The 25,000-nt window shown below is 50.2% G+C and overlaps 3 protein-coding genes across 5 annotated transcripts in view; all 3 read left to right on the top strand.

Moving 5' to 3' along the window:
* dennd5b (DENN/MADD domain containing 5B) overlaps positions 1–6,822 on the top strand; it is a 40,040-nt gene extending 33,218 nt beyond the window's left edge. For all 3 annotated transcript variants that reach the window (XM_084486600.1, XM_084486599.1, XM_084486601.1), the window contains 5 exons: positions 429–610; positions 1,032–1,114; positions 3,212–3,338; positions 3,633–3,807; positions 4,170–6,822. In XM_084486600.1, coding sequence (XP_084342726.1) covers positions 429–610; positions 1,032–1,114; positions 3,212–3,338; positions 3,633–3,807; positions 4,170–4,353 — 751 coding nt within the window. In that variant the 3' untranslated portion in view covers positions 4,354–6,822. The remainder of the gene's footprint in view (positions 1–428; positions 611–1,031; positions 1,115–3,211; positions 3,339–3,632; positions 3,808–4,169) is intronic.
* Positions 6,823–8,057: 1,235 nt separating this feature from the next.
* Positions 8,058–12,168, top strand: LOC311367263 (SIN3-HDAC complex-associated factor-like). Its single transcript, XM_084486076.1, has 7 exons — positions 8,058–8,158; positions 9,407–9,534; positions 9,770–9,869; positions 10,317–10,434; positions 10,748–10,895; positions 11,187–11,454; positions 11,542–12,168. Exons 2-7 carry the CDS (start codon positions 9,407–9,409, stop codon positions 11,617–11,619), a joined length of 840 nt encoding a protein of 279 aa, XP_084342202.1. The 5' UTR covers positions 8,058–8,158; the 3' UTR covers positions 11,620–12,168.
* Positions 12,169–14,976: 2,808 nt separating this feature from the next.
* On the top strand, positions 14,977–24,230 carry caprin2 (caprin family member 2; the record flags this gene model as incomplete). Its single annotated transcript, XM_084486331.1, is given in 20 exon segments — positions 14,977–15,171; positions 15,821–15,883; positions 16,092–16,178; positions 16,545–16,786; positions 17,065–17,147; positions 17,440–17,565; positions 17,692–17,732; positions 17,858–18,079; positions 18,676–18,717; positions 18,800–18,928; positions 19,631–19,723; positions 19,725–20,039; positions 20,125–20,184; positions 20,263–20,328; positions 20,848–20,976; positions 21,296–21,422; positions 21,657–21,818; positions 22,335–22,423; positions 22,842–22,899; positions 23,623–24,230. Coding segments are annotated over 20 exon segments (2,937 nt in total).
* Positions 24,231–25,000: the final 770 nt, after the last annotated feature.

Below are 25,000 nucleotides of genomic sequence, written 5' to 3'. Positions count from 1 at the left end.
CTACCTACAGGTAGAACCACCCCACCTACAGGTAGAACCACCTACAGGTAGAACCACCTCACCTACAGGTAGAACCACCTCACCTACAGGTAGAACCACCTCACCTACAGGTAGAACCACCTACAGGTAGAACCACCTACAGGTAGAACCACCTCACCTACAGGTAGAACCACCTACAGGTAGAACCACCTACAGGTAGAACCACCCCACCTACAGGTAGAACCACCTACAGGTAGAACCACCCCACCTACAGGTAGAACCACCCCACCTACAGGTAGAACCACCTACAGGTAGAACCACCTCACCTACAGGTAGAACCACCTCACCTACAGGTAGAACCACCTACAGGTAGAACCACCTCACCTACAGGTAGAACCACCTCCCCCGTCCCGGTCTCACCCGGTTTCCCCCCCCCCCCCCCCCCCCAGGTTCCCTTGCGGCCGATGGCTGGGGCGCGGCGTGGACGACGGCAGCCTGGAGCGCGTCCTGATCGGGGAGCTGCTGGTCCCGGGGGCCGAGGAGGACTCTGGGAGGGGCAGCCGGACCCCCGAGCTGCAGAGGTCCCCCTCCCAGACCAGGAGGAGCAGCATCATGGCGGGACGTGGACAGAGTCAGTCAATCTGTGTCTCTCTGTCCCTCTGTGTGTCGCTCTCTCTCTATGTCTCTCTTTCTCTCTCTCTGTCTGTGTGTGTGTGTGTGTGTGTGTGTGTGTGTGTCTCTCTCTCTCTCTGTCTCTCTCTGTCGCTCTGTCTCTCTATCTCTCTGTCTTGTCGGGAGCAGGCTGTTCCCGACGAGCTGGCTGGCGCCTTGCATGGTTGTCACCGCCATCAGTGTGTGAATGTGTGCATGAATGGGTGAATGTTAGGCAGTATTGTAAAGCGCTTTGAGTTTGAGTTTTTTCCATCTACCATTTACCGTAGCATGGGGGGGGTTTTGAAGGTGAACCCGTGTAGGGTAGCCTGGTTCTCTGGGGTTCCCGCTCTAGTCCTGAGGGTCTTAAAGTCCCTGACCGGTCCTGTCCTGTCTCGCAGAACTCACTTCAGGACAAATCCAGGAGACCATCGGAGAGGCGGTGAACAACATCATCAAACACTTCCACAAGCCGGAGAAAGAGGTGGGTGGGTGGGTGGGTGGGTGTGTGTGTGTGTGTGTGTGTGTGTGTGTGTGTGTGTGTGTGTGTGTGTGTGTGTGTGTGTGTGTGTGTGTGTGTGTGTGTGTGTGTGTGTGTGTGTGTGTGTGTGTGTGTGTGTGTGTGTGTGTGTGTGTGTGTGTGTATATACAGTCAGGTCCATAACTATTGGGACATCGACACAATTCTAATCTTTTTGGCTCTATACACCACCACAATGGATTTGAAATGAAATGAACAAGATGTGCTTTAACTGCAGACTTTCAGCTTTGATTTGAGGGTATTTACATCCAAATCAGGTGAACGGTGTAGGAATTACAACAGTTTGTATATGTGCCTCCCACTTTTTAAGGGACCAAAAGTAATGGGACAAATTAACAATCATAAATCAAACTTTCACTTTTTAATACTTGGTTGCAAATCCTTTGCAGTCAATTACAGCCTGAAGTCTGGAACGCATAGACATCACCAGACACTGGGTTTCATCCCTAGTGATGCTCTGCCAGGCCTCTACTGCAACTGTCTTCAGTTCCTGCTTGTTCTTGGGGCATTTTCCCTTCAGTTTTGTCTTCAGCAAGTGAAATGCATGCTCAATCGGATTCAGGTCAGGTGATTGACTTGGCCATTGCATAACATTCCACTTCTTTGCCTTAAAAAACTCTTTGGTTGCTTTCGCAGTATGCTTCGGGTCATTGTCCATCTGCACTGTGAAGTGCCGTCCAATGAGTTCTGAAGCATTTGGCTGAATATGAGCAGATAATATTGCCCGAAACACTTCAGAATTCATCCTGCTGCTTTTGTCAGCAGTCACATCATCAATAAATACAAGGGAACCTGTTCCATTGGCAGCCATACATGCCCACGCCATGACACTACCACCACCATGCTTCACTGATGAGGTGGTATGCTTTGGATCATGAGCAGTTCCTTTCCTTCTCCATACTCTTCTCTTCCCATCATTCTGGTACAAGTTGATCTTTGTCTCATCTGTCCATAGGATCTTGTTCCAGAACTGTGAAGGCTTTTTTAGATGTTGTTTGGCAAACTCTAATCTGGCCTTCCTGTTTTTGAGGCTCACCAATGGTTTACATCTTGTGGTGAACCCTCTGTAGTCACTCTGGTGAAGTCTTCTCTTGATTGTTGACTTTGACACATATACACCGACCTCCTGGAGAGTGTTCTTGATCTGGCCAACTGTTGTGAAGGGTGTTTTCTTCACCAGGGAAAGAATTCTTCGATCATCCACCACAGTTGTTTTCCGTGGTCTTCCGGGTCTTTTGGTGTTGCTGAGCTCACCGGTGCGTTCTTTCTTTTTAAGAATGTTCCAAACAGTTGATTTGGCCACACCTAATGTTTTTGCTATCTCTCTGATGGGTTTGTTTTGATTTTTCAGCTTAATGATGGCTTGCTTCACTGATAGTGACAGCTCTTTGGATCTCATATTGAGAGTTAACAGCAACAGATTCCAAATGCAAATAGCACACCTGAAATTAACTCTTTAAATTAACTAGACCTTTTCTCTGCTCCTTGTTAATGGGATAATGAGGGAATAACACACACCTGGCCATGGAACATCTGAGTAACCAATTGTCCCATTACTTTTGTTCCCTTAAAAAGTGGGAGGCACATATACAAACTGTTGTAATTCCTACACCGTTCACCTGATTTGGATGTAAATACCCTCAAATCAAAGCTGAAAGTCTGCAGTTAAAGCACATCTTGTTCATTTCATTTCAAATCCATTGTGGTGGTGTATAGAGCCAAAAAGATTAGAATTGTGTCAATGTCCCAATAGTTATGGACCTGACTGTACGTGTGTAGTGGTGAGTGTGTGTGTGTGAACGCGTCTCTAAACTACAGCAGAAACGGTCAACAGCGGTACCAGCTGCAGTATGCAGCGTTATGCTGAGTTATGCGTGGTGAAGACCACATGATGAGGGATCAGAGCTGCTCTCTGACCACTTCATGAGTTGGTTTGATGGCCGTCTCTGTCCCTCTCTCTCTCTGTCTATGTCTATGTCTCTCTGTCTCTTTATCTCTTTATCTCTGCCTGACTGTCATGTGCTCCTCTCGTCCTATCAGAGGGGCAGCCTGACCATCCTGCTGTGCGGGGAAAGCGGTCTGGTGGGGGCCCTGGAGCAGTTCTTCCACCACGGCTTCAAGTCGGCCCGGCTCTTCCAGAAGACCGTCTTCGTCTGGGACTTCATAGGTAAAGGGGTTCCCCCTGCGCTGCTGTAGCGCCCCCTGCTGTCCCTCAATTATAAATATCCAACGTTGACTTATCATTTACTACCCTGTGTATGCTACACTATTGAAAGCATACATAATTATATATTACACCGTTATATATTATATACACAATAGTCTGAAAAACTCTCTCTCTGTCTTTCTCTGTCTCTCTCTGTCTCTCTCTCTCTCTCTCTGTCTCTCTCTCTCTCTGTCTCTCTGTCTTTCTCTGTCTCTCTCTCTCTGTCTCTCTGTCTCTCTGCCTCTCTCTCCACAGAGAAGGCCGTGGCCTACATGGAGTCATGTGACCAGATGGGCGACCTGCAGGAGACCCCCGAGCCGCTGGGGCTGACCTGTCACTCGCTCTGTCGCTATGCCAACGCCATCAACTCCACCCGCCGCAGCATCGGCAAGGACGGGAAGTTCCAGCTGCTGGTCTGCCTCGGAGCGCGGTAGGTTACCGTGACGACGGCGGACCACTCCCGGAGTGCTGGGAAATGTTCCGAAAGATGCGAACATGGCGGAGGAGACATGTGGCTCCGGACGCTATGTTTGCTAGTTTGATCCCCGGCTCAACCATGCAAAGTGACAGCCAGCTCGTCAGGAGCAGGGAAACCTCAACACTTAGCAAGGAGCCAGGGATCGAACTAGCGACCTGCCGGTTACCAGCCAACCCGCTCTACCTCCTGAGCCACATGCCGCCCCCCCAACAAGCCATCGACTGACCGACGCTCGGGTCAGAGCGTGCGTCTCTCTACCCTGACTGTATTCTGCTCATGTTTGACGTGTTCTGTCTGCCCTGTCCCGTGTGCAGTGACCACCTGATGGACCAGTGGCTCCCCCTGCTGGTGGAGTGTCCCGTCCTGCAGCGCATGTACGACGACTCGGCCCTGCTGCGGGACCGCACCACCGTCAACACCCTGATCGGGGTGCTGGAGACCCTGCACCACTTCCACATCACCCTGGAGACCTCCCTGGTCAAGGGAGTCGACCTTTGATCCCTGACCCTGCAGGGAGCGCCCTTGACCCCCCCTCCCCCCCCCCCCCCAACACACTGGATGGGCTCTCGGATGAGTCATGTGACCACTGAAGGGAGGGGAGGAAGTATTGGACGTTAAAGACAGTGACACCGCAGCAGTATGGGTCTACTCTCCTGGAGACCTTTAGAGAGACAGTTCTGCTCTCCTGGGGATCTGAGATGTTTGGACCTTTAGAGAGACCGTTCTGCTCTCCTGGGGATCTGAGATGTTTGGACCTTTTAGAGAGACAGTTCTTCAGCCGAGCCCCCCTCGAGTTCTGCTCCATAGACCATAGGGTCTGTGGAGCATTGGGTCCGTAGGGGGAAGATGGAGTCCCTCATCTCTCATCTCTCTCTTCTCTCTCTCCTCTCCTCTCTCAGGAGTGTAGCATGCCCCGGAGCCAATAATGTGCTCCGTTGGTTAGAGGAAGCACTGATTCATCACAGAGGGAGACTGGAACACTTTAGTGACCAGAGAGTCTTTTGCGGGGAGGAAACACCCCAGTGTGACGCTCTCTCGCTCCTCAAAGCTGTGGTTCAAAGAGCGCCGGGTGTAATGCATCATATCTAGCCTCCACGGATCCAAGCAAGTATTGGACTGGGTGTGTGTGTGTGTGTGTGTGTGTGTGTGTGTGTGTGTGTGTGTGTGTGTGTGTGTGTGTGTGTGTGTGTGTGTGTGTGTGTGTGTGTGTGTGTGTGTGTGTGTGTGTGTGTGTGTGTGAGACAGTGATTTCAAGTGAAGTACCATTTTATTTGCGGCTGTTTAATTTATTTTCTACTTCTACTAGTTCTACTGAGTTGTGTTGTGAGGGCAGATGTGGACTCCGTTACACAACAGATCTGTACGCACAACAGGACAAACACTGGAGTGCATTTTGAAGTCGAAGGACACTTCTCTGAGACCGTTTGCTGTTCAAACCTGTGTTGATATTCATGTCTGCCTCGTCTTCTGGCCCTGAGATACAAGATGTTATCAGCATCCAGACCATCTCACTAACACACACAAACAATCCTGGTTTTAATTGTTTGTATCCATAGCGGGTAGGTGTGGTTCCCTAATGCGATCTACTCGGACCACCGGTTTCTGTGTGTGTGTGTGTGTGTGTAAACGTCCCGCAAGACGCCGTTCCTGTCCCGTGTTTCTGATGGACAGTGGCGTCTTTGTGAAGACCCAGAACAGCTCCTGGGACCTCCAGACTAGAAGGTCCTGACCGGAGTGTGTTGGTGGGGACCTCCTGTCTGAAGGTCTGCTCTGACCGGGACCAGAAAGCAGAGGAACACACTGGACAACATCTCATTGAGTTACTTCTCAAAGTGCAGCGCGTGATGAGAGTTTGGTCTGTGAGACAAGGACTTTGTGTTTTTAACAAATTTCCTTAATTTTTACTGGATTAGTTGTTTTAGGATGAAACCACTCAAACCATAGAATCTACAAATAACTGGAGTCTCCATTATTCTCTCTCTCTGTCTCGTTCTCTGTCATACTCTGTCGCACTCTCTCTCTCTCTTCCGGGTGCCTAAACATGAAGCCGATTACTCTGTGAAGTGACAAACCGGTTCTATATTTTAGTTAGTGTATTAGGTGTGAGGTCATTCTTTTGAAGTAACAGTGAAACCAAACCAGCAACTATAGCCAATGTTTCTGTCTGCGTTGAACCTGCTGACCCAGAACCTCCCAACGGGTCTCGTTGTGAGGCTGGAGACCCCTTCTTCTCCTCTGGTTCCTGTTCCTGTGAGGCTGGAGACCCCTTCCTCTCCTCTGGTTCCTGTGAGGCTGGAGACCCCTTCCTCTCCTCTGGTTCTGGTTCCTGTGAGGCTGGAGACCCCTTCCTCTCCTCTGGTTCCTGTGAGGCTGGATACCCCTTCCTCTCCTCTGGTTCCTGTGAGGCTGGAGACCCCTTCCTCTCCTCTGGTTCTGGTTCCTGTGAGGCTGGAGACCCCTTCCTCTCCTCTGGTTCTGGTTCCTGTGAGGCTGGAGACCCCTTCCTCTCCTCTGGATCCTGTTTTTCTGGTTGGTTCCACAAGGTCTTTCCGTGAGGTCCTGTAGCTCCTACAGACACACTGGGTTCCTGAAGACCATAAACCTGAAGGGAGCTGAAAGTAGGACCTGAGATCTGTACTTTGAGATCAGTTTGTTAGTCCTAGCTCTCTGTGAGCGGAGTGACACCATCTGAAATGACCTGTTTGGAGTTTACTGCCTCTGTCTGAAACTATTTAGAAAATCTGTGCACTTGCCTGATGCCTGTCAATCACAGGTGAGTGACTGCAACATCTCAATAGCAGAGAAAGGGAGGAGAGAATGGGACAGGACGTTTTTTTGTTTTATTTTCCAAATCTTTTCTGCTCTCAGCAGCTGAGAGGACCTGACCTGCAGCTGAGAGGAGGTCACACTGTGACGACCACGTTACCACTGGACAGGGGATCTTGTTGTTGCTGTACAATTTATTGTTTTGCTCTGATATTTATTCATGTTTCAATAAAAAATATCCAAAGCATGGATGAGTGATGTGTGTGTATCTTGGTCTGTTGTGGTCTACGCAGCGTTTCTCAACTGGTGGGTCGCAGACTCGTTTTGAATGGGTCACGGAGTGTAGGAGAAAAAAAAGAAGCTAAAAATAGTTCCAGTGATTAGGCCATCTGATGGGAGACGGGAATTTCGGTTATTTTTAGTGAGCCAGATTGTTTGGTTCAGCTCACCAACAAGAGCCGGCTAATATTACCACTTATACCTTTTATAATTCAGTCAAATGTAGCCCGTTTTGACTTATGATTCCTATGTGCAGGCCTATATATCACTTAAATTACTAAGTTCAGCACTACCTATCTCTGCGAAAGTGGCTTCTCAACTTTGGTCCAGCTCAAAGTCCAAGCAGAGGAGCAGGTTGGAGGACCTGAGAGTATCTCTGTCAACCATCACCCCAGACCTTGAAACTCTTATCAGGAAAAAAGCACATCCCCAACTATCGCATTAGCTTCCCCAAATGCTTGATGAGTAAAAACAAAGTTAAGTAGGCCTACTTGAAGAGATTATATTTGTGTGATCAGTTCACCAGAATCAGCAGCACGCCGTTTTGATGGATCAGTTTGTTATTACTAGAGTGCTCTGTATGCAGGGATGAAAATGTTTGGTTATTTAAGTGAGAAAAAAAAAACGCCATGATGACATTGTGTATGTGTGACATTTTAGAGAAATAAATTTGCTTGTTTTAATAAAAATGGGTCGTGACATAATGACCATGGAAAATGTGGGTCCCAAGGCCAGACCAGTTGAGAACCACTGGTCTACAGGATTTACTTTATTATTAAATTGTTAAAGCTCTTTTTTCTTTTTAGTGTTTAATATGGGAGGCAATGATATTAAGTATTCTAGAAGGTGTAGTCTGATATTTATGATGTGCACTGCAGCCAGCCTTTATAATTAGATTTCCAATAGCGCATCATTAATGTTGTCCACCGCTCTGTGTGGAACAACGCCCCCGTGTGGCGTTTTTACGAACTCCACCTCTCGACCCGTCGCCCATTTCCCGCGTATTCTCCCTCCATAAATGGGCATGGCTCGGTCGACGTCACTGCCAGATGTAAATATCTCTGATTGAAGAAAATCAGAAAATGGAGGCGTGTGGGATCGTGTACTGCGCATGCGTGAACATTCCTACTACGGATTCCCCAGCAGACAGCGTTGACCCAGCGGGTCTGCAGCGCTTTCGTTGACCGCAACAACACTTCCAGGACCAGGTTTAGTCCCAAAGTGTCTACTCGGGTCTCAGGCGATATCCTGCCACAAGGTACGTGCGTGTTTTCGTGGTTTTAAACGGGGAACTCACATGTCAGTCCCACCACGCTGTCGGCGTGCAGCTCTGAAGTTGGGATCGATGTCTGGTTTCGTTTCACCGATCGATGCGTTGGACCTCCTGCAGCCTGCAAGCAGGTCGCGGGTTCGGATCCACTGGGACCGGGAAACGGTTGTTGTGCAGCTCTGTAGTTTGGTTAGACATGTTTAAAGGCTGTTCACACGGACGCGGTGTCTGACGCGCACAGCGCAGTGTGTGAAGTGTTCTCCACGCAGTCCGTCTCCTAAAATACCTTCAGATACCATAAGCTACCCGGGGTTTTAACCTCTGTGTTTCAACACTTTGTAAAGTAACCCAGTTGGCGTGTCATTTCACGGTGTTAAATGTTCGTTTTCCGCGGCGTATCTCCAGTAGAAGTTGTGGTTATCGAGTCGGAGCGTAAAAGGCGGGGTGGGTGTGTTCCTGCGTCACGGCCACCCAGCCTCCATCATCCAGCCTCCCGCCTCCACCACCCAGCCTCCCGCTCCCTCCAATTCTAACCGCCAACCGATGGGACGATGGGAACGTTTTAAAGAATATAGATTTTATATATGCCCTTATATGGACGACTCGTTTATTAACGATGAACGATTTAATCTCAAATAAATTATTCATAATTTGGTTTCTAGAAGGCCAGGATATCATCAAACATAGCGTGCCTGTTTCCTTTTTTTGCCTCTTTTTTTTTTTCTAACGCCGATTGCGAACAATTTCTTTCGCGCTGGAGTCTATCTCCTCGCCTCGTGCATCACTTCTCCATCCCGTGGAGCACGTGGCCAGGCTTCCATTGCATCAGCACCACTGTTGCTAAGGGCGGAGCAGAGATGCTGGGGCTCTGGCCCCGGCCCCGCCCCTAGACCAACAACTGGAGTTACGATCATTAACGTTGACAGTTTCATAAAGACGGGTTTTATGAACTGAATGTGGACAACCCGCTATGATTAAATTCAAACTGATCTGAATCCACTTAGGGACACTTTGGTTATGATGTTTATGTTTGATCATTTATACATTTCTAAAAAATATTTTCTGCCTGTTTCAATAATATAACTTATACATAATCTAAGATATGTTTCATGCACTGCTTTACCGTGTGTCACTTGCATCGACTCATTCCTCCTCCGTCCTGCTGAGTGACAGGAGGTGGGCGGGTCCTAGCTCTGAGGTATAGATTCTCTGAGCGGCTCTGTGTTCCTGTCCTAGATGTTCGGCTTCCACAAGCCCAAGATGTACCGCAGCCTGGAGGGCTGCTGCATCTGCAGGGCCAAGTCCTCCAGCTCCCGATTCACCCACAGCCAGCGCTACGAGCCCCACCTCCAGGCCTGCTTCAGGTGAGTCCATCAGGCGGGGACCTGGATGAGGACTAAGGCCGGGGGCCTGGGTGTGTGGCATGGAATATGGTCTTCTGCTTCAACCTGTTGTTCTTTTTTCGTGTGTGTGTGTGTGTGTGTGTGTGTGTGTGTGTGTGTGTGTGTGTGTGTGTGTGTGTGTGTGTGTGTGTGTGTGTGTGTGTGTGTGTGTGTGTGTGTGTGTGTGTGTGTGTGTGTGTGTGTGTGCGTGCTCCAGCCTCGGGGAAGTGCGTTACGGGGACATCTGTAATGCCTGCGTCCTGCTGGTCAAGAGGTGGAAGAAGCTTCCAGAAGGGTCCAAGAAGAACTGGAACCACGTAAGGCCTCTGTGTGTGTGTGTGTGTGCATTATTGGGGGTGTCTCCTTTTGTAGTGCTGTCTGTCTAAAGTCTGGTTCCCTATATAGTGCACCTCTTGATGCCCTCAACGCAACATTAAACAATGTATCACTTATTTCTGAACAATATCCCATGATGCAAAGCTTGGATTGTAATCAGGTTCATCCAATAGAAATGTTTGACACATGCAGGTTCTTTATGTAAATGAGCTGTCACATGGTGGCTCGTTTACGAGTCAAATACACTACAGAACCTGAATCCCCCCTATACTTGCTCCCTCGATGGTGTGCTTTATATATGGAGTTTAGGGAATGCAGAACTGGAATTGAATTGGAACACGGCCCAAGACTTGAACAGCCCTCTGATAGGACGAGAGGAGCAGAGCTCAGTCAGGCTGCCCTCTGATAGGTCTCTTTTGTTTCTGCAGGTGGTGGACACGAAGGGGGGGTCCAGTCTGAAGACCGCCCTGAAGACGACGACGAAGAGGAGGCGGAAGAGTCGGCCGAGCCACCACAGCCGGGCGGAGAAGCACCTCAAAACGCTGAGTAAGCGCCGCACCGACCGACTGACCAATCAGAACACTTCGATCTGAGGGCTTCGACCCGTCGCCATGGAAACCGCTTTGGTGGCTCGACCCAGGATCCCACCCTCACTGATACAATGGAAAACCTGAACACAGAATGCAGTAATAAATACATATGAAGTATATAAATATTCACACATAATCATCATTTACACTGAATTAGTCTTGAACAAAACGCGGTTTTTCAGGACCTTAAGGCTGAAACCTTCACTTCCTGGGTGTGTTTAGTTAAAATGTATTTGCTTAAGATGTGTTCTCTCCCCCCCTCCCCCCAGACTCCGACGCCCACAGCTCCTCCAGCACCTCCCCTCCCCCGTCGCCCAGCTACAGCAACCAATCAGACGAGGGCTCGGACACGGAGCTCAGGCCTGGCCCCGCCCACTCCCCAGCATTCACCTTCCTGGACCTCACCTACTGGAAACGGTAAGACGACCTCTCCTTCCTGTTGACCCTTGACCTCTCTCCTCTCTATTTGACCTCTCTCCTCTCTATTTGACCTCTGGTCTCTCTATTGGGTGACCTCTCTGGTCTCTCTATTGGGTGACCTCTCTGGTCTCTCTATTGGGTGACCTCTCTGGTCTCTCTATTGGGTGACCTCTCGTCTCTCCTTGACCTCTCGTCTCTATTGGGTGACCTCTCTGGTCTCTCTATTGGGTGACCTCTCTGGTCTCTATGTGACCTCCGGTCTCTAGTTGACCTCTGACCTCTCCTCAGGCGGCGTGTGTGCTGTGGCATCGTCTACGCCGGCCGCTACGGTGAGGTCATCATTGACCCCCAGCTGTTCAAACCCTGCTGTCGCAAGCTGCCCGTGGAGCAGGAGGTGGAGCAGAAGAAGGTGGAGCAAGGGGTTGAGGAGGGGGTGGCGCAATGGGTGGAGCAGCAGGAGGTGGAGCAGAAGAAGGTGGAGCAGCAGCAGGAGGTGGAGCAGAAGAAGGTGGAGCAGCAGGAGGTGGAGCAGAAGAAGGTGGAGCAGCAGCAGGAGGTGGAGCAGAAGAAGGTGGAGCAGCAGCAGGAGGTGGAGCAGCAGGAGGTGGAGCAGAAGAAGGTGGAGCAGCAGCAGCAGCAGAAGGAGATGGAGGAGGAAGGGCACACTGACACGGCAAGGAGCTCCCAGCATCCTCAGGTCCAACAGGAAGTGAGTGAGTGAGTGAGTGTGAGTGAGTGACAGGAAGGAGAGGAGAGGTGTCAACGACATGCACTTCCTGGATGCTGCAAGACTCTGAAGACGTTTGAAGCTTTTCTATCTGAAGCGGCTGCCAACTTTTCTTCGTTTGGGTCCCGCTGGCCTGCAGGCGACGCTGAAGAGTCTTGGGGAATCGGTTTTGTTTTTCTTGTGTTTGAGACGCTGGATCCCAGCAAGCGGCCAGACTTTGGTATACCTCAAACACGACCCCGGGACCTCCAGCACGACCCCTTGACCCCGGGACATCCAACACGACCCTTGACCCCGGGACCTTCAGTATGACCCCTTGACCCCGGGACCTCCAGCACGACCCTTGACCCTGGGACCTTCAGTATGACCCCTTGACCCCGGGACATCCAACACGACCCTTGACCCCGGGACCTTCAGTATGACCCCTTGACCCCGGGACCTCCACCACGACCCCTGACCCTGGGACCTCCACCACGACCCCGGGACCTCCAGCACGACCCCTTGACCCCGGGACCTCCAGCAAGACCCCTTGACCCCGGGACATTCAACACGACCCCTTGACCCCTGACCTCCAGCACGACCCCGGGACCTCCAACATGACCCTTGACCCCTGGACGGCCAGAACGCCGTTCCTCCACCCACGATTTCTACGCAAATCACAGGAATAAGCTAAAAATAATTTTGTTAATGTGTTTTGTTTGTGTATGAACTGTTTTCGTGGGGGGGTGGGGTGGGGTGTGTATGTTATGACCCTTTCCCTGGCAACCGTCTCCGCTCCTCCAGAGAGGAAAACTTTTGAAATTACTCAACGGAAATGATGAACTCAATGATTCTAGAATCTGTAAAAAGAAAAAAAGACTGTAAAGACGCAAAGCATGTCTGTGGATCGCTGTTCAGATAAATAAATTCATAGAAGAAGTCACGGTTCACGATGGAAGCACAAACCAAATATCTTATCAGGGACACAATGCAGCAGCTACGGACAACACTAAACCTCGATACGCTAAGATGATGTGTTCATTAGGCGGCTAACATGACTATTTGGTCTTAGAAACAAACATTGTGATGTTCCTGCCATTGTTACATTCTTTATTTATCTGCCCTTCAGATTGTGTACAAAGGAAAGTTCTAATGCTAGTTTTACTACACTGATGTCAGACATAACTTTGTATTCAGCCGATCAGAACACGTTCATAGTCATTCATAATTGTCCATAATTCCTTCCCTGATTCTAGATGTGATTGGTGCGATACTGAGGAACGATTCTAATCTTAATATGATAACAATATCACGGCCACGCCCACTCACCCTGGATTGGATGAGCGATTCAAACTCCAGGAGGTTTTATTACACAAACTGACGTTCAAACTAGTGTTACGTTTTATCCTCCATGTGTGATTCTACTTCGAATGGCAATACATTTAATGTGTTGATTTCATTTGAAGAGGTCTCCTCTCTGCGTTTCACCATTGATAAGTGTTTCATTCACACCTGTGTTTGACAGGAGAGATGGCAAGAGAGGTCTTCATTGGCCATAAATGTGCCGGGAGAGTCTAAACTCTAAATGGTCTCATCTAAAAGAAGAGGTCGACCAGCACAGAGACACTCACGCAGCATTTCACTCACTGATACCTGACGGATAGCTATATGCCCTTTCTATCAATATGCATTTAAACAGTAGCTCAAGAAACTGTCTAATGTAAATAGTTTTTCTTTGGCCGAGCGGATAGACGTAGCAGCATGGTGCATGACGGCCTGCATGAGCTTCTGAAGGGTTGAGAAGCTGCTCGGCTTGGAGATATATTTTTGTACATACGGTGAATAAAGCGAACACAGGTGAATGATTCAGCGACATCCCTATTTTGGGAATTTAGTGACTTCTAGTTATTTGAATAAGCTAGCTCTCCCTTTTCTTATGTATTGTAAATACATGTGGTGACTTGTCATTAAGCGGTCTTCACCTGCAGGGGAAACATCTCCCGCCACTAGGGGGCGCTGAATATGTTGTAGACCACAACATATTCTAGTGTTCTTGTATATAAATTGCCAGACATTCATTCCGTCACTTTATTTTGTGTTTTGTCCAAAAAAACCGAAGAGAATGCAGACTTTTTTTCTGTTTATTAAATTGCCAGTATTGACATTTTTTATTACAATTATCTTATTTCAATGAGTCAGAGATTTGGTTAAACAAGTTGTAGTTTCCTGCCCTTTTCTGTGTTTCTGTGTTCAGGATAGATCAAATATATTGGTTATGATAAAAGTCGCAGTATGTCATCACTGAACATAAAAACTGTTTGCATTAAATGTCTTTATTTTCGCTCTTATGTATTCACTTATAAATAGGGGATAATTGATAATGTGACGATAATTAGGTGTCAGGATTTTGCATTCAGCGCAGTTTGATCCGGGATATTGTTACACGACGTGTTTCTATAAAGACTGTCTTTTCTACACTCTGATTTGTACGCCTTGAATAAATGTTTGTCATGTTAGTGTTGAGTCTGGTTCTTCATGTTCCAGGGTCCGACATGTTGGGCTGCAGAAACATAACTTGGATTCCATTAAACAACGTTACACTTTTTAGTGTGCATATGTGCACCAATGATCAGATGTCGAATTAGTTAGAGAGAGAGGACATAACTTTGGTCCATGACGAACTATGATGAGAACTTGCGCAACTGACACGGACCCACACCGGCGTGCCCGTGACCAGGTGTTGAGTCCAGGTGACGTCACGGTGTGTCTCCCCCCCATCCCTCCTCCCTCCCAACGGGTATAAAGAGGAGCGCGCGAGCCGCAGCCGCGCCTCTTTAAAAGGCGTCTCGCGGTCGACGGTCAGTCCCGGTGACGTCAGAGGGCAGAGACGGCGTGGTTCTGGATCATCATCATCGCAGAGAACGACGCGGATCAAAGACACGAGGTGGGTCCGCCTGTGGTCCACGTCCCCGGTCGGACCGCATATCGGTAGGTCCTGGTCTCATGGGGTTAATGACGCCTCCAGACACGTGTTATTGATTAACTCGACTTGTTCTGTGTTGTCAGCCGCGGTGATGCTCAGTCATCTGCAAACCGAGTCCGTCCAACTCTTCCGGTCGCGTCTGTTTCTGATGTCGGCTCAATACTTTACTAAACGGGAGATGATCTTTACAAAGTAGCCGCTTGATGTCTTGCATGTCTCCTTAAGCTGTAGGGTGCAGGATGCTATCGATGACGGGAGTCTGACCGCGCGACTGGCAACTCTAAATGCAGAGTCACTCACGCGGTGGGCCAGACCGCGACCCGCACCCCGGGAGACCGGGTTCTGAACACGAGTCCACTTTGTTAGTCCACAGCAAGGATCTCGACATCATGGTGCAGCTGTCTCCCTGTCCCGTAGTGGGGGACCCCCCGGAGACCTACAGCCCGAAGACGGGCTCTCCCGGCGGCCTGAGCCCCCTCCACCTCCACCTGGAGGTGTCCACCGCCTACCAGGGCTACGACAACTACATAGAGGATGGTCTCCTCTGTCTTAAACACAAAATCCGCAACATGGACAAGAGAAAGGTAGGCCTGCATGTATGATTAGGTAGGCCTATGGAGTTATGATGAGGTAGGCCTATGGAGTTATGATGAGGTAGGGCTGGAGTTATCAAGAGGTAGGCTTGGAGACGGTTATGAAGAAATAGACTTAAAGAATTATGAAGAGGTAGGCCAAAAGAGTTATGAAGAAGTAGGGCTATCGTTAGGTAGGCCTATAGAGTTGAGATGAGGTAGGCCTATAGAGATAAGTTGGGGTAGGCCTATAGAGTAGTGTTAAGTAAGGCTATGGATTGTAGTACAGTACAATAGTACAGTTTGGTAGGCCTGTAGAGGAGTGGTAGGCCTAGAGAGTTAAGATGAGGTAGGCCTATAGAATAGTGTTAAGTAAGCCTATAGATTGTAGTACAGTACAATAGTACAGTTTGGTAGGCCTGTAGAGTTAAGATGAGGTAGGTCTTTAGTTAAGATGAGGTAGGCCTATAGAGTTAAGATGAGGTAGGCCTATAGAGTTAAGATGAGGTAGGCCTATAGAGTTAAGATGAGGTAGGTCTTTAGTTAAGATGAGGTAGGCCTATAGAGTAGTGTGAGGTGGACTTATAGAGGAGCGGTAGGCCTACTTGACCAGATGATTGTCAGTAGGAGTCTTCCAGCGGCGTGTCTCTTGTCTCCTCAGCTGAAACTAGAGCACTACATGAAGTGGGTGGAGGACGGAGGCACTCTGAACAAGGACCAGATGGTGAGAAGCTCTTTTTTTTTTTTAAAGCCTGACTGCGTCTGTAATGAGTTCTGCGTTCTGATACTGACCGCAGTCCCAAACCCCCGAGTAGCGTCTTAGAGTGCGACGGAGCCAGTGTGTTTATGGTGTAGAACGACACGCGCGGGGGAGCCTTCTCCGGTGAGCAGACTTTAATCCTGCTTTAAACGCGCGGTCCCTCTCCTCCCAGGATGCAGTGGGGCAGTACCAGGAGCTGATTCACAACCTGGCCTTCGCGCAGGAGATGCACTGCAGTCTGGACGGCCTGACCCAGAACGTAAGGAACCGTCCACCGGTGTGGCGCCGCTCGGCTTACCGCTCCGGAGATTACGTTGGCTTTGTTGGCGTGACAGAAACGTAGCATTCTTCACATTTCGTTCTATAAAGTAAAACGTTGAGGACTATCGAATACGAATGGCCATCAAAGCATTTGAATAGATGAACCCATATAATGTATACATTTTCTATGTATTTATTCAATTAGTTAAATTTTAAATCAAATACTTTCTTGCTGAATTTTCATACTTGTGATTCTCAAATTAATTTTTTCTGCTGCTTTGATTCTATGTTTTTTGTGAAGCACATTGGGTTGCCTTGATGTATGAAATGTACTATATAAATAAATGTACCCCCCCCCCCCCAGCTCCTCCGGGCCCAGAAGAAGGCTGCCAAGAAGGAGCAGCAGGAGAGGGTGGAGGAGGAGAGGAGGAGGCTGAGCATGGTGCTCCGCTTCCAGCACCTCCTGGCCAGCCTCCAGCAAGAGCAGATCCAGGGAGACCTGCTGGCGGGGCGCGGCCCGGCCCCCCTGGTCTCCCCCCAGCGGCTGGACAGCCTCACCCAGCTCTCTGGCCTCCTGGGGCTGGGCCAGAGAGACCCCCTGCTGAGGTCTGGAGGAGGGTTAAACCTGGTCTGGTTAGACCTGGTCTGGGGGGTCTGCTTAGACAGGGTCTGTAAGAATCCATTTAAAGTTGTCTGGGGAGTATATTTAGATATTTTATTTTTGATTTAATATTTGTATAGCAGCCTTTTAGTAAGGGTTAGGGCCCTGCATGAATTTTTTTTTTCCGAACCCAGCGGTTTCCTTAACCAATAACCTTGTGTTAAAGTGTCTCCATTAATGTGTATATCCCAGCTTAACGTAGACCCTCTGTGCATTGTTCTAGCGTGGACAAACAGATGGAGAAGGCTGCGCTGCTGTACTTTGACCTGCTGGAGGCAAAGCACACGCCAGTGGCCGGTTCTACCTGTGAGTACGCAAGGCTCGCCCCCCCCCCCCCCCCCCCCCCCAGGCAGCGCTTCTCTAACCCGGGGTCGGGACCCCAACGGGGGTGGGCGACCCAGTCTGAGAGGGCCTGACACACAACACTCAGAAAACCCTGAGCGCCTGAGTCGGTGCTGCCCTGGTTCTGTGAGTGTTTGTGTCGGGTTGCGCCGGGTCGTCGGTTGGGTTCCTGAGGTGAACCGGTTCAGGGGGCCGCTGCGCCCGGTCTTCCTCCGCTCGCTCCCCGGTGAATCCCTTTTTGTTTGGCCCCTTGCAGTTAAAGACCTGAAGGATCAGCTCACCTTGTTCCTGGACTGCGAGTACTTCAAGGTTCTGCGTCCTCCTCCTCCTCCGCCGCCCGGCAAGGCTCCAGTCGTGGTTCCCAGCCCTCCCAGCCACACCAGTAAGCTCCCACTGGTGACCTTTTAGACCAGTAGGAGGTCCCGGAGCTGGCGTTAGAACTAACTGATCATGGATCAGTCGCATTACATATTAATATGTTTACTGTTCTACCCCCACCATCTTTTAGTCGTACCACAGCCCAAAACAAAGGAAATGCCTAAAAACAAGGTATGTACACATTTGCTCCTGAGACATTAGTTAAAGTGGTTGTGGTTCTGTTGGTTAAAGTGGTTGGGGTTGTGTTGGTTAGCGTTGTTGTGTTGGTTTACGTTGTTGTGGTGTTGATGTTCCAGCCGGTCAGCAGACCGCGGATCACCGTCACACAGACCCTGCCCCCCCCGCCCCCTCCCAACCTGAAGGCGGAGTTCCAGGCCATGAAGGAGCGCGAGCCGCCGGACTCCTGGGACGTGGAGTTCCTGTCGGACCGACTCTCAGCCCCCAAGCCCTCGAGGGGAGCGGCCACCTTCATCCCCAGAGGAGCGGAGCCCCAAGCCCTGCCCATCAGACCCAAGAGGGTGAGCAGCTGGGGGCGGGGGAATGATCCGATCATGAATGAATTGTTTACTTAATTGGAATCAACTCAAGAGTTGAATTGGAATCAGATCATGAGGAACATCAATTGGAATCGACTTATGAGGAACGTGAATCGATTCATGAGGAATGTGAAATCTGAATCAATTCAATAACGGCATAAATTTGCCTAGCTTGACTGAATTATAATAAATTACTTTTGCACTATGGTGGTGATGTTTTTTAAATGTAATGTTAACCAAACCCTCTTAAATGTTAACCAAATGGTTTCACTATGACCGCCCTCATGGGCTGTGCACAGTGAATTATCTCTACGTGGCATCAAACTGTCAGAAGAACCTTGCCAGGAGTTCCACTCAAAAAGTCAAGACTCTTGTTCATCAAAGCAAAAAGTGGAGGCTTTCTGGCTGTTTAACTGTAAGCTGACTGCAGGTGTAGCATGCACATTTGAACCTTGACAAAAACACTGGACTGTGTTCTCATTGGACTATACAGTATCAAACCCTGGCCCTGCGTCTTTTCACAGTCTGCATTTGAAATGATTTACCCTGTCCACATGTTTGATCAATCTTCTTTGCAGAAGAAAGGGAAGAAAGTCAAAGGAGGCCAGAGTGTCAAACTGGTGCGTTTTCACACAAATTATTCTTAATGGCTTATTTGGTCATCGGGTAAACGAGGGCTTCAGGTTTGAGTGTCTTTGACAGGCTGCCATCGTGGACGCCCCCTTAGAGGTGTTCAACTCTCAGGCGGTCCTGCCCAACGACCCGGTCCTGAGGAAACAACAACTGGAAGACCTGATGCACAAAATCCACGGCTCCTTCAGTTTCATGCAGGTATGATGATTCAAGACCTGCATGCTCATCAGTAGACTGGTGTGCTCTTTGGTAGACTACGTTTACAGTCACATTTAGGGCATTTAGCAGAGGCATAAGTGCGTACATTAAGTGGCAGGACATACAACATACAATAAAGCTGTGTTTGAAATCGTTCCCTATTCCCTCACTCACTATTCCCTATATAGTGTCTATGATATAGTGAACTATATAGGGAACGAACAAACGAGAATTCGGACACTACGCTGAACATTTCTGAACGTCCTTTGCGTCAGTAAATGCGCCCGCATTGCATTGTGGTATACAGGAGTAACGTGTAGGGAACATCGTATGTTCACTCAAATTTTGGGTATTTTATAGTCCACTATATAGTGAATGAAATTAACCACTGAGAATTCGAACAGCACTACAAAATGGCGAGCACCCTATATAGTGCACTATATCCGTGATGGGGAACGATTTCGAACACAGCTTAAGTGTGTAGGAGGGGTGAGGGGGGTATTGAGGGAGGCTATGCAGAGTCCAGGTGAACTCTGAAAAAGTGAGTCTTGAGTCTTTTGCGGAAGCTGGTGAGCGACTCTGCTGTCCTGACATCGGCAGGGAGCTCGTTCCACCACAATTTGCCTATAGTTAACTTCAAAGTTCAGACTGTTGTTACACGTCGACCCATCTGGATCTGTTCCTGACTCTGGTGTTCCTCAGGAGTCTCTTCTGGATCCCGAGGGGTTCCCCATCGAAGGACACACTCGGCTGGGCCGCAGAGCGTCTGGATCTCCGTCTCTTCTTGGTAGCTCCACACACGCATGGATGTCTGTCGGCCTCTGTCTCCTATTTGTCAAACTCTTTGACGCCGTTTTCCCCTACAGCAGCGAAGCAGGAAGTGATTAAAAGCCTGATAGAGGTGCTTCCGGAAATGCTGCAGGTAAGCGCCACACATTCACACAGAATTGGCGTAATTTGGTTTTGGTCTCCACTTACTTTAGTGTCTTTTTGTTCTTTCCAGTCCACTCCACTGCCTGCCAGAAGCATGGAACGAAGAGCCAGTTTGACCAATGGGGAGCACGCTCTGAACACATTTGACCTAAGCTTCTCTGCAAGAGATGTTTCTAACGTAAGGACCGGTACGCTGGCTCGGAGTGGGTCCACCATGTGGTTGTATCGGACAACACCTGTAAGCTGTGGTTCTTTTCCCTCAGGAGTCTCTGCAGCTGGACGACCAGCCCCTGATCTCTCCTCCCCTGATCTCTCCTCCCCTGGTCTCTCCTCCCCTGGTCTCTCCTCCCCTGGTCTCTCCTCCCCTGGTCTCTCCTCCTCTGGTCTCTCCTCCCCTGGTCTCTCCTCCACTGTACCGACGCGACTCAGTCGTCTCTGTCTCCCCCGAGAACCGCAGTCTCCCACGGGTAAACGTCTTACCGCGACCGCCGTTAACGGCAGATTTTTATCCCTGGTGTTTGTCTCAGACGGCTGAGGTAACATGGCTCCACCAACTAATTTACATTGAGGGCATTTAGCAGACGCTTTTATCCAAAGCGACTTACAATAACTACATTTGTCAGAAGAAAGAGAAATGATAATATATCGCTGTCGGTACAGTAAGGATGTTCATATAGCCAATCACTAACAATCTCTAGGTTAAGCCATTCCCCGTATACAACAAAGATAGCTAGGATAAGATGCCACATAATGTTAAGTACTATTTTTAAGTGAAAGGACATACAATAAGTGCGTTAGGGGGGTGGCTATGCAGTGTCTTAGTCAACTCTGAACCAGTGAGTCTTGAGTCTCTTGCGGAAGCTGGTGAGTGCCTGGAACGAGCTCCCTGCCGGCGTCAGGACTGTAAACCAGCTTCACCAGCTTCCGCAAGAGGCTCATACTGGGCTTCCCTCTTGGAGAGGAACTCTCCTTCTCTACCCTCTCAGACGCCGGTGATGGACTCAGGGAAGCAGTCCCCCTGTAACGGGATGTCCTCCCCCTCCGTGACCGCCGTGGGTCACCCGTTCACCACACCGCCGACCCGCCGCGCCCTGACCGCCGACCAGTTCGACAGCGTTCAGTCGGTGAGTCGCCGGCATGTGTGTATAGGCGGCATGTGGCTCAGGAGGTAGAGCGGGTTGGCTGGTAACCGGAAGGTTGCTAGGTCGATCTCCTGCTCCTCCTAGCTGAGTGTTGAGGTGTCCCTCCCTGAACAAGGCACTATCCCTGACTGCTCCCGACGAGCTGGCTGCATAGTTGACGCCGCCGTCTGTGTGTGAACATGTGCATGAATGGGTGAATGTTATTGTAAAGAATAACAACATTGTAAAGCGCTTTTGACTGGCCACTGGTTAGAAAAGCCCTGTATTAATGCACTCCTTTTACCATTTATAGGTTTTCAAGGCTTCCGGATCGGCGTCTCCGACCACGGAGTTGGGCTACGAAACGGGGACCAGCTACAACACGGCCAGCACCCAGACGCCCCCAGAGTTCGCCCCCTCAGACGACGAGCCCCAGTCCGGTACGGGACTGACGGCGCTCTGTCTCTTAGAAAGTCGGACCGTTGACTGCATTGAATTACTGTTGTGTAGCGTTGTTTTATTGTATGGCAAGTGCCAGGTTCTGTGTTGGCGATAGTTTCTAAGTGTCTAGAGACTGTAGTTTCTAAGTGTCTGGAGACTCTAGACTGCAGTATTTAAGTATAGTGTTGGAAGACTGTAGTTTGTAAGTGTACAGTGCATGTTGTCTCCTGCAGCGTACCAGTCGGACTACCCGGTGGAAGGCGGCGGTCAGGTATTTCTGTCCCCCAGCCAGCCCAGCACCGGGCGATCGTACCACAGCAGAGGCTACGCTAGAGGTACGGCGCGGGGGGGCAAGGGCCCCACTCACTCCTTTCGCTCTCCCTGGTGGCAGAGAGGTAGCTATGGGTCTTCACTCTTCTTCCCTCCCCTGAAAAGCTCGCTTCTGCACCTTAACTGACGGCTAACTGCTGCTGTGCTAACTGCTGCTATGCTAGCGGCGGCTATCCTCTCTGGCTAGCGGCGGCTATCCTCTCTGGCTAGCGGCGGCTATCCTCTCTGGCTAGCGGCGGCTATCCTCTCTGGCTAGCGGCGGCTATCCTCTCTGGCTAGTGACGGCTATCCTCTCTGGCTAGCGGCGGCTATCCTCTCTGGCTAAATGCTTGTCACTGTTTGGATTGCATGATTGATGCTAATGTTGGCTATAGGACTTCATAATTTCATCTACGTAACCACACTTTTTTTTTTTTTTTTTTGTCAGTTTTCATTAAGTTATGAGATTTATTTTATTGATGTTTGGCAGATCATGTACAATATAAAAGATAATTGAAATGCTAGGGTTCAGTCAGAGCTGAGGGTTGATCTGAGAGTAGTCCTGGGGACAAAACCTTCTCCGTTTTGTCTCCCCTCCCCAGGACCGGCCTTCGTTCAAGCGGTTCCCCACAGAGAACCTGGACCCCTGCTGTACGGTGCCAGGGTAGGTTCTCCATCCCTCAGATTGGCTGTGCCAAGGCCCTGATAGACTAAGCTATAGCTGCGTGTTTCACACACAGAAGCGCTATGTTGGGCTTCCATAACCTCGGTGTGTGTACAGGGTACTCAGCCAAACTTGTCAGACTTGTAGCGCACAAAACAACTTTACCTGCACTTAGTTAGAAAGACCAAGTGAATGGTCTTGGTAACCCATCTGAGTTGCTGTTTAACAGCCATTAACTGCATTTGGTTACCAACTTGTATTTGTGTCATTCTTGCATGATTTTTAAATTTCTTGTTTGGAATTCCAACTTATCCAAAGACATGTTACATAAATGTTCCTCCACACTACCGATTTTGCATAGAAGCAGTCTTTCATTACCTTTTCAAGTGTGTTGTGCCACAAATGTCATTTCCTGCCGTCAACGTGTCATTTCCCGTTTCACCAGGAGTCTGTTTTCCAGCACGGCTACAGGCGAGGAGGGGCGGCCAGACACAACTCCAGCGGTGAGAGAAACTACAAGCTAGAGCTTTCCTCCACTTGTCTTCTAAATGTCTTGCTGGTCTTACTTAGTAGACCCAAACGTTTCAAAGGAGATCCAAAACCCTGACACCAGGAGCGCCTAATCTAGAGAGGGCGTCGTCTTAACGTCCACCTGATCTAGAGGGGGGTGTCGTCTTAACGCCAACGTCATCTAGAGGGGGGCGTGGTCTAACGTCATCTAGAGGGGGGCGTGGTCTAACATCACCTAGAGGGGGGGCGTCTTAACGTCACCTAGAGGGGGGAGTGGTCTAACGTCATCTAGAGGGGCGGCGTTGTCTAACGCCAACGTCATCTAGAGGGGGGGCGTCTTAACGTCATTTAGAGGGGGGCGTGGGCCAACGTCATCTAGAGGGGGGCGTGGTCTAATGTCATCTAGAGGGGGGCGTGGTCTAACGCCAACGTCATCTAGAGGGGGTGTCGACCCAGAGAGGGCGTTGTCTAACGGCAGCCTGATCTAGAGGGGGGCGTTGTCTAACCCCAACCAGTCTTCAGTCGGCTCCATATGGTAGCCGATCTGATGATGCCATAACCGTCCTCTGCTTATTGAAAAAGACCTGAAGAGTGAAGACCCAAGCCGCTGCAGCAGAAACGAGGCTGAACCCATCATCGGGGGTTTGGTTCCCCTCAAAAGGCACCACCATAAGAGTGGTCAGGGACCCACACATGTCATGTTCTTATCTTCTCAGGTTGGAGCGACTCCTCACAGGTGAGCAGCCCCGACCGGGACGGCGTGTACCCCCTGATGGACTCGGGGCACGGAGACTCCCTGTCCGTCTCCACTCTGGACGTTCCGGTCACGCCCCACCACCACCACCACCACCAGCAGCAGCAGCACCCCCACCCCCAGCACCAGCCGACCCTGCTGCCCGTGCCCATGTACCCGCTGACCCAGCCGGTCCGCGTGGCCTTCACGGCCTCCCGCACGGCCAACTTCGCCCCGGGGAACCTGGACCAGCCCGTGGTGTTCGACCAGCTGCACACCAACGTGGGCGCGACGTACGACGCCCGCGTGGGCCGCTTCACCTGCCCGGTGGCCGGCGCCTACGTCTTCCTCTTCCACATCCTGAAGCTGGCCATCAACGTGCCGCTCTACGTCAACCTGATGTGCAACGACGAGGTGATGGTGTCTGCATACGCCAACGATGGCGCGCCGGACCACGAGACGGCCAGCAACCACGCCATCCTGCCGCTGTACCCCGGGGACCAGGTGTGGCTGCGGCTGCACCGCGGGGCCATCTACGGGAGCACCTGGAAGTACAGCACCTTCTCAGGGTTCCTGCTCTACCAGGACTGAGGCGCGTGCTGCTCTTAACAGGGACTGACAGGACCCTAGTGGTCTACCAGGACCTGGAAGAACAGCACCTTCTCAGCCTCCTGATCTACCAGGGCATGAAGTTACCACACCTTCTTAGCCTTCTCTACCAGAGCATGGAGGAACCACACCTTCTCAAGCTTCCTGCCGTACCAGGGCAAGGAGGAACGGCACCTTCTGTGCTCCCTTCTCTGCTAGGAGGAACAGCACCTTCTCAAGCTCCTGCTCCGCCAGGACTGAGGCTCTCGTGTGAGACACACAAACAATTCTGTGCTAAGATGTCGCCAAGCTTTGGCATAGTTTGCGCTTCTGGAAGACATTTGGAACGTCATGGGTTCCAGCGGTGTGGAGGTTTCTACCCGCAGCAAAACCAGGACTTGACGGCTCACTCCGGGCCTCTGTGGCTCATGGGTTGATGGGTGTTTACGCCCGGGTGTCCCGGTCCAAAAGTGCCAGGGTTAATAAAACGGTCCTGATGGCTCCAGGTATTCGTGCTCTCATGTCACTACCTGGTCAGACCATGAGTGGGTGACTCTACTGTGACCTCTGCTGTAACTTTACAACTGTGCCTTTTCCCCTGAATGGCTGGCTGATGACCGATTTTGGTTTGCTGATGACTGAATTATGGCTTTACGTATGGAACTTGAGTGAAACAGACTTTAGAAACAAGCGCTTAGCTGGGATGCTAAACATAGACATGTCTGTTTGGAGTGTCTGGCGTATGTGCGTGTTTGAGCGATGGTACATAATGA

The sequence above is a fragment of the Micromesistius poutassou genome, assembly GCF_964030765.1.
Source record: "Micromesistius poutassou genome assembly, chromosome: 22".
NCBI classification, from domain to species: domain Eukaryota; kingdom Metazoa; phylum Chordata; class Actinopteri; order Gadiformes; family Gadidae; genus Micromesistius; species Micromesistius poutassou.
The sequence above is the reverse complement of the archived record's forward strand: the minus strand, read 5'-3'. Positions and strand labels throughout refer to the sequence as shown.

Coding starts and splice junctions, on each gene's coding strand:
- LOC311367263 (XM_084486076.1), top strand. CDS start 9,407: ATGTTCGGCTTCCACAAGCCCAAGATGTACCGCAGCCTGGAGGGCTGC. Junction 9,535..9,769: donor CACCTCCAGGCCTGCTTCAG/GTGAGTCCATCA, acceptor TGCGTGCTCCAG/CCTCGGGGAAGTGCGTTACG. Junction 11,455..11,541: donor AGGTGGAGCAGCAGCAGGAG/GTGGAGCAGAAG, acceptor CAGCAGCAGAAG/GAGATGGAGGAGGAAGGGCA.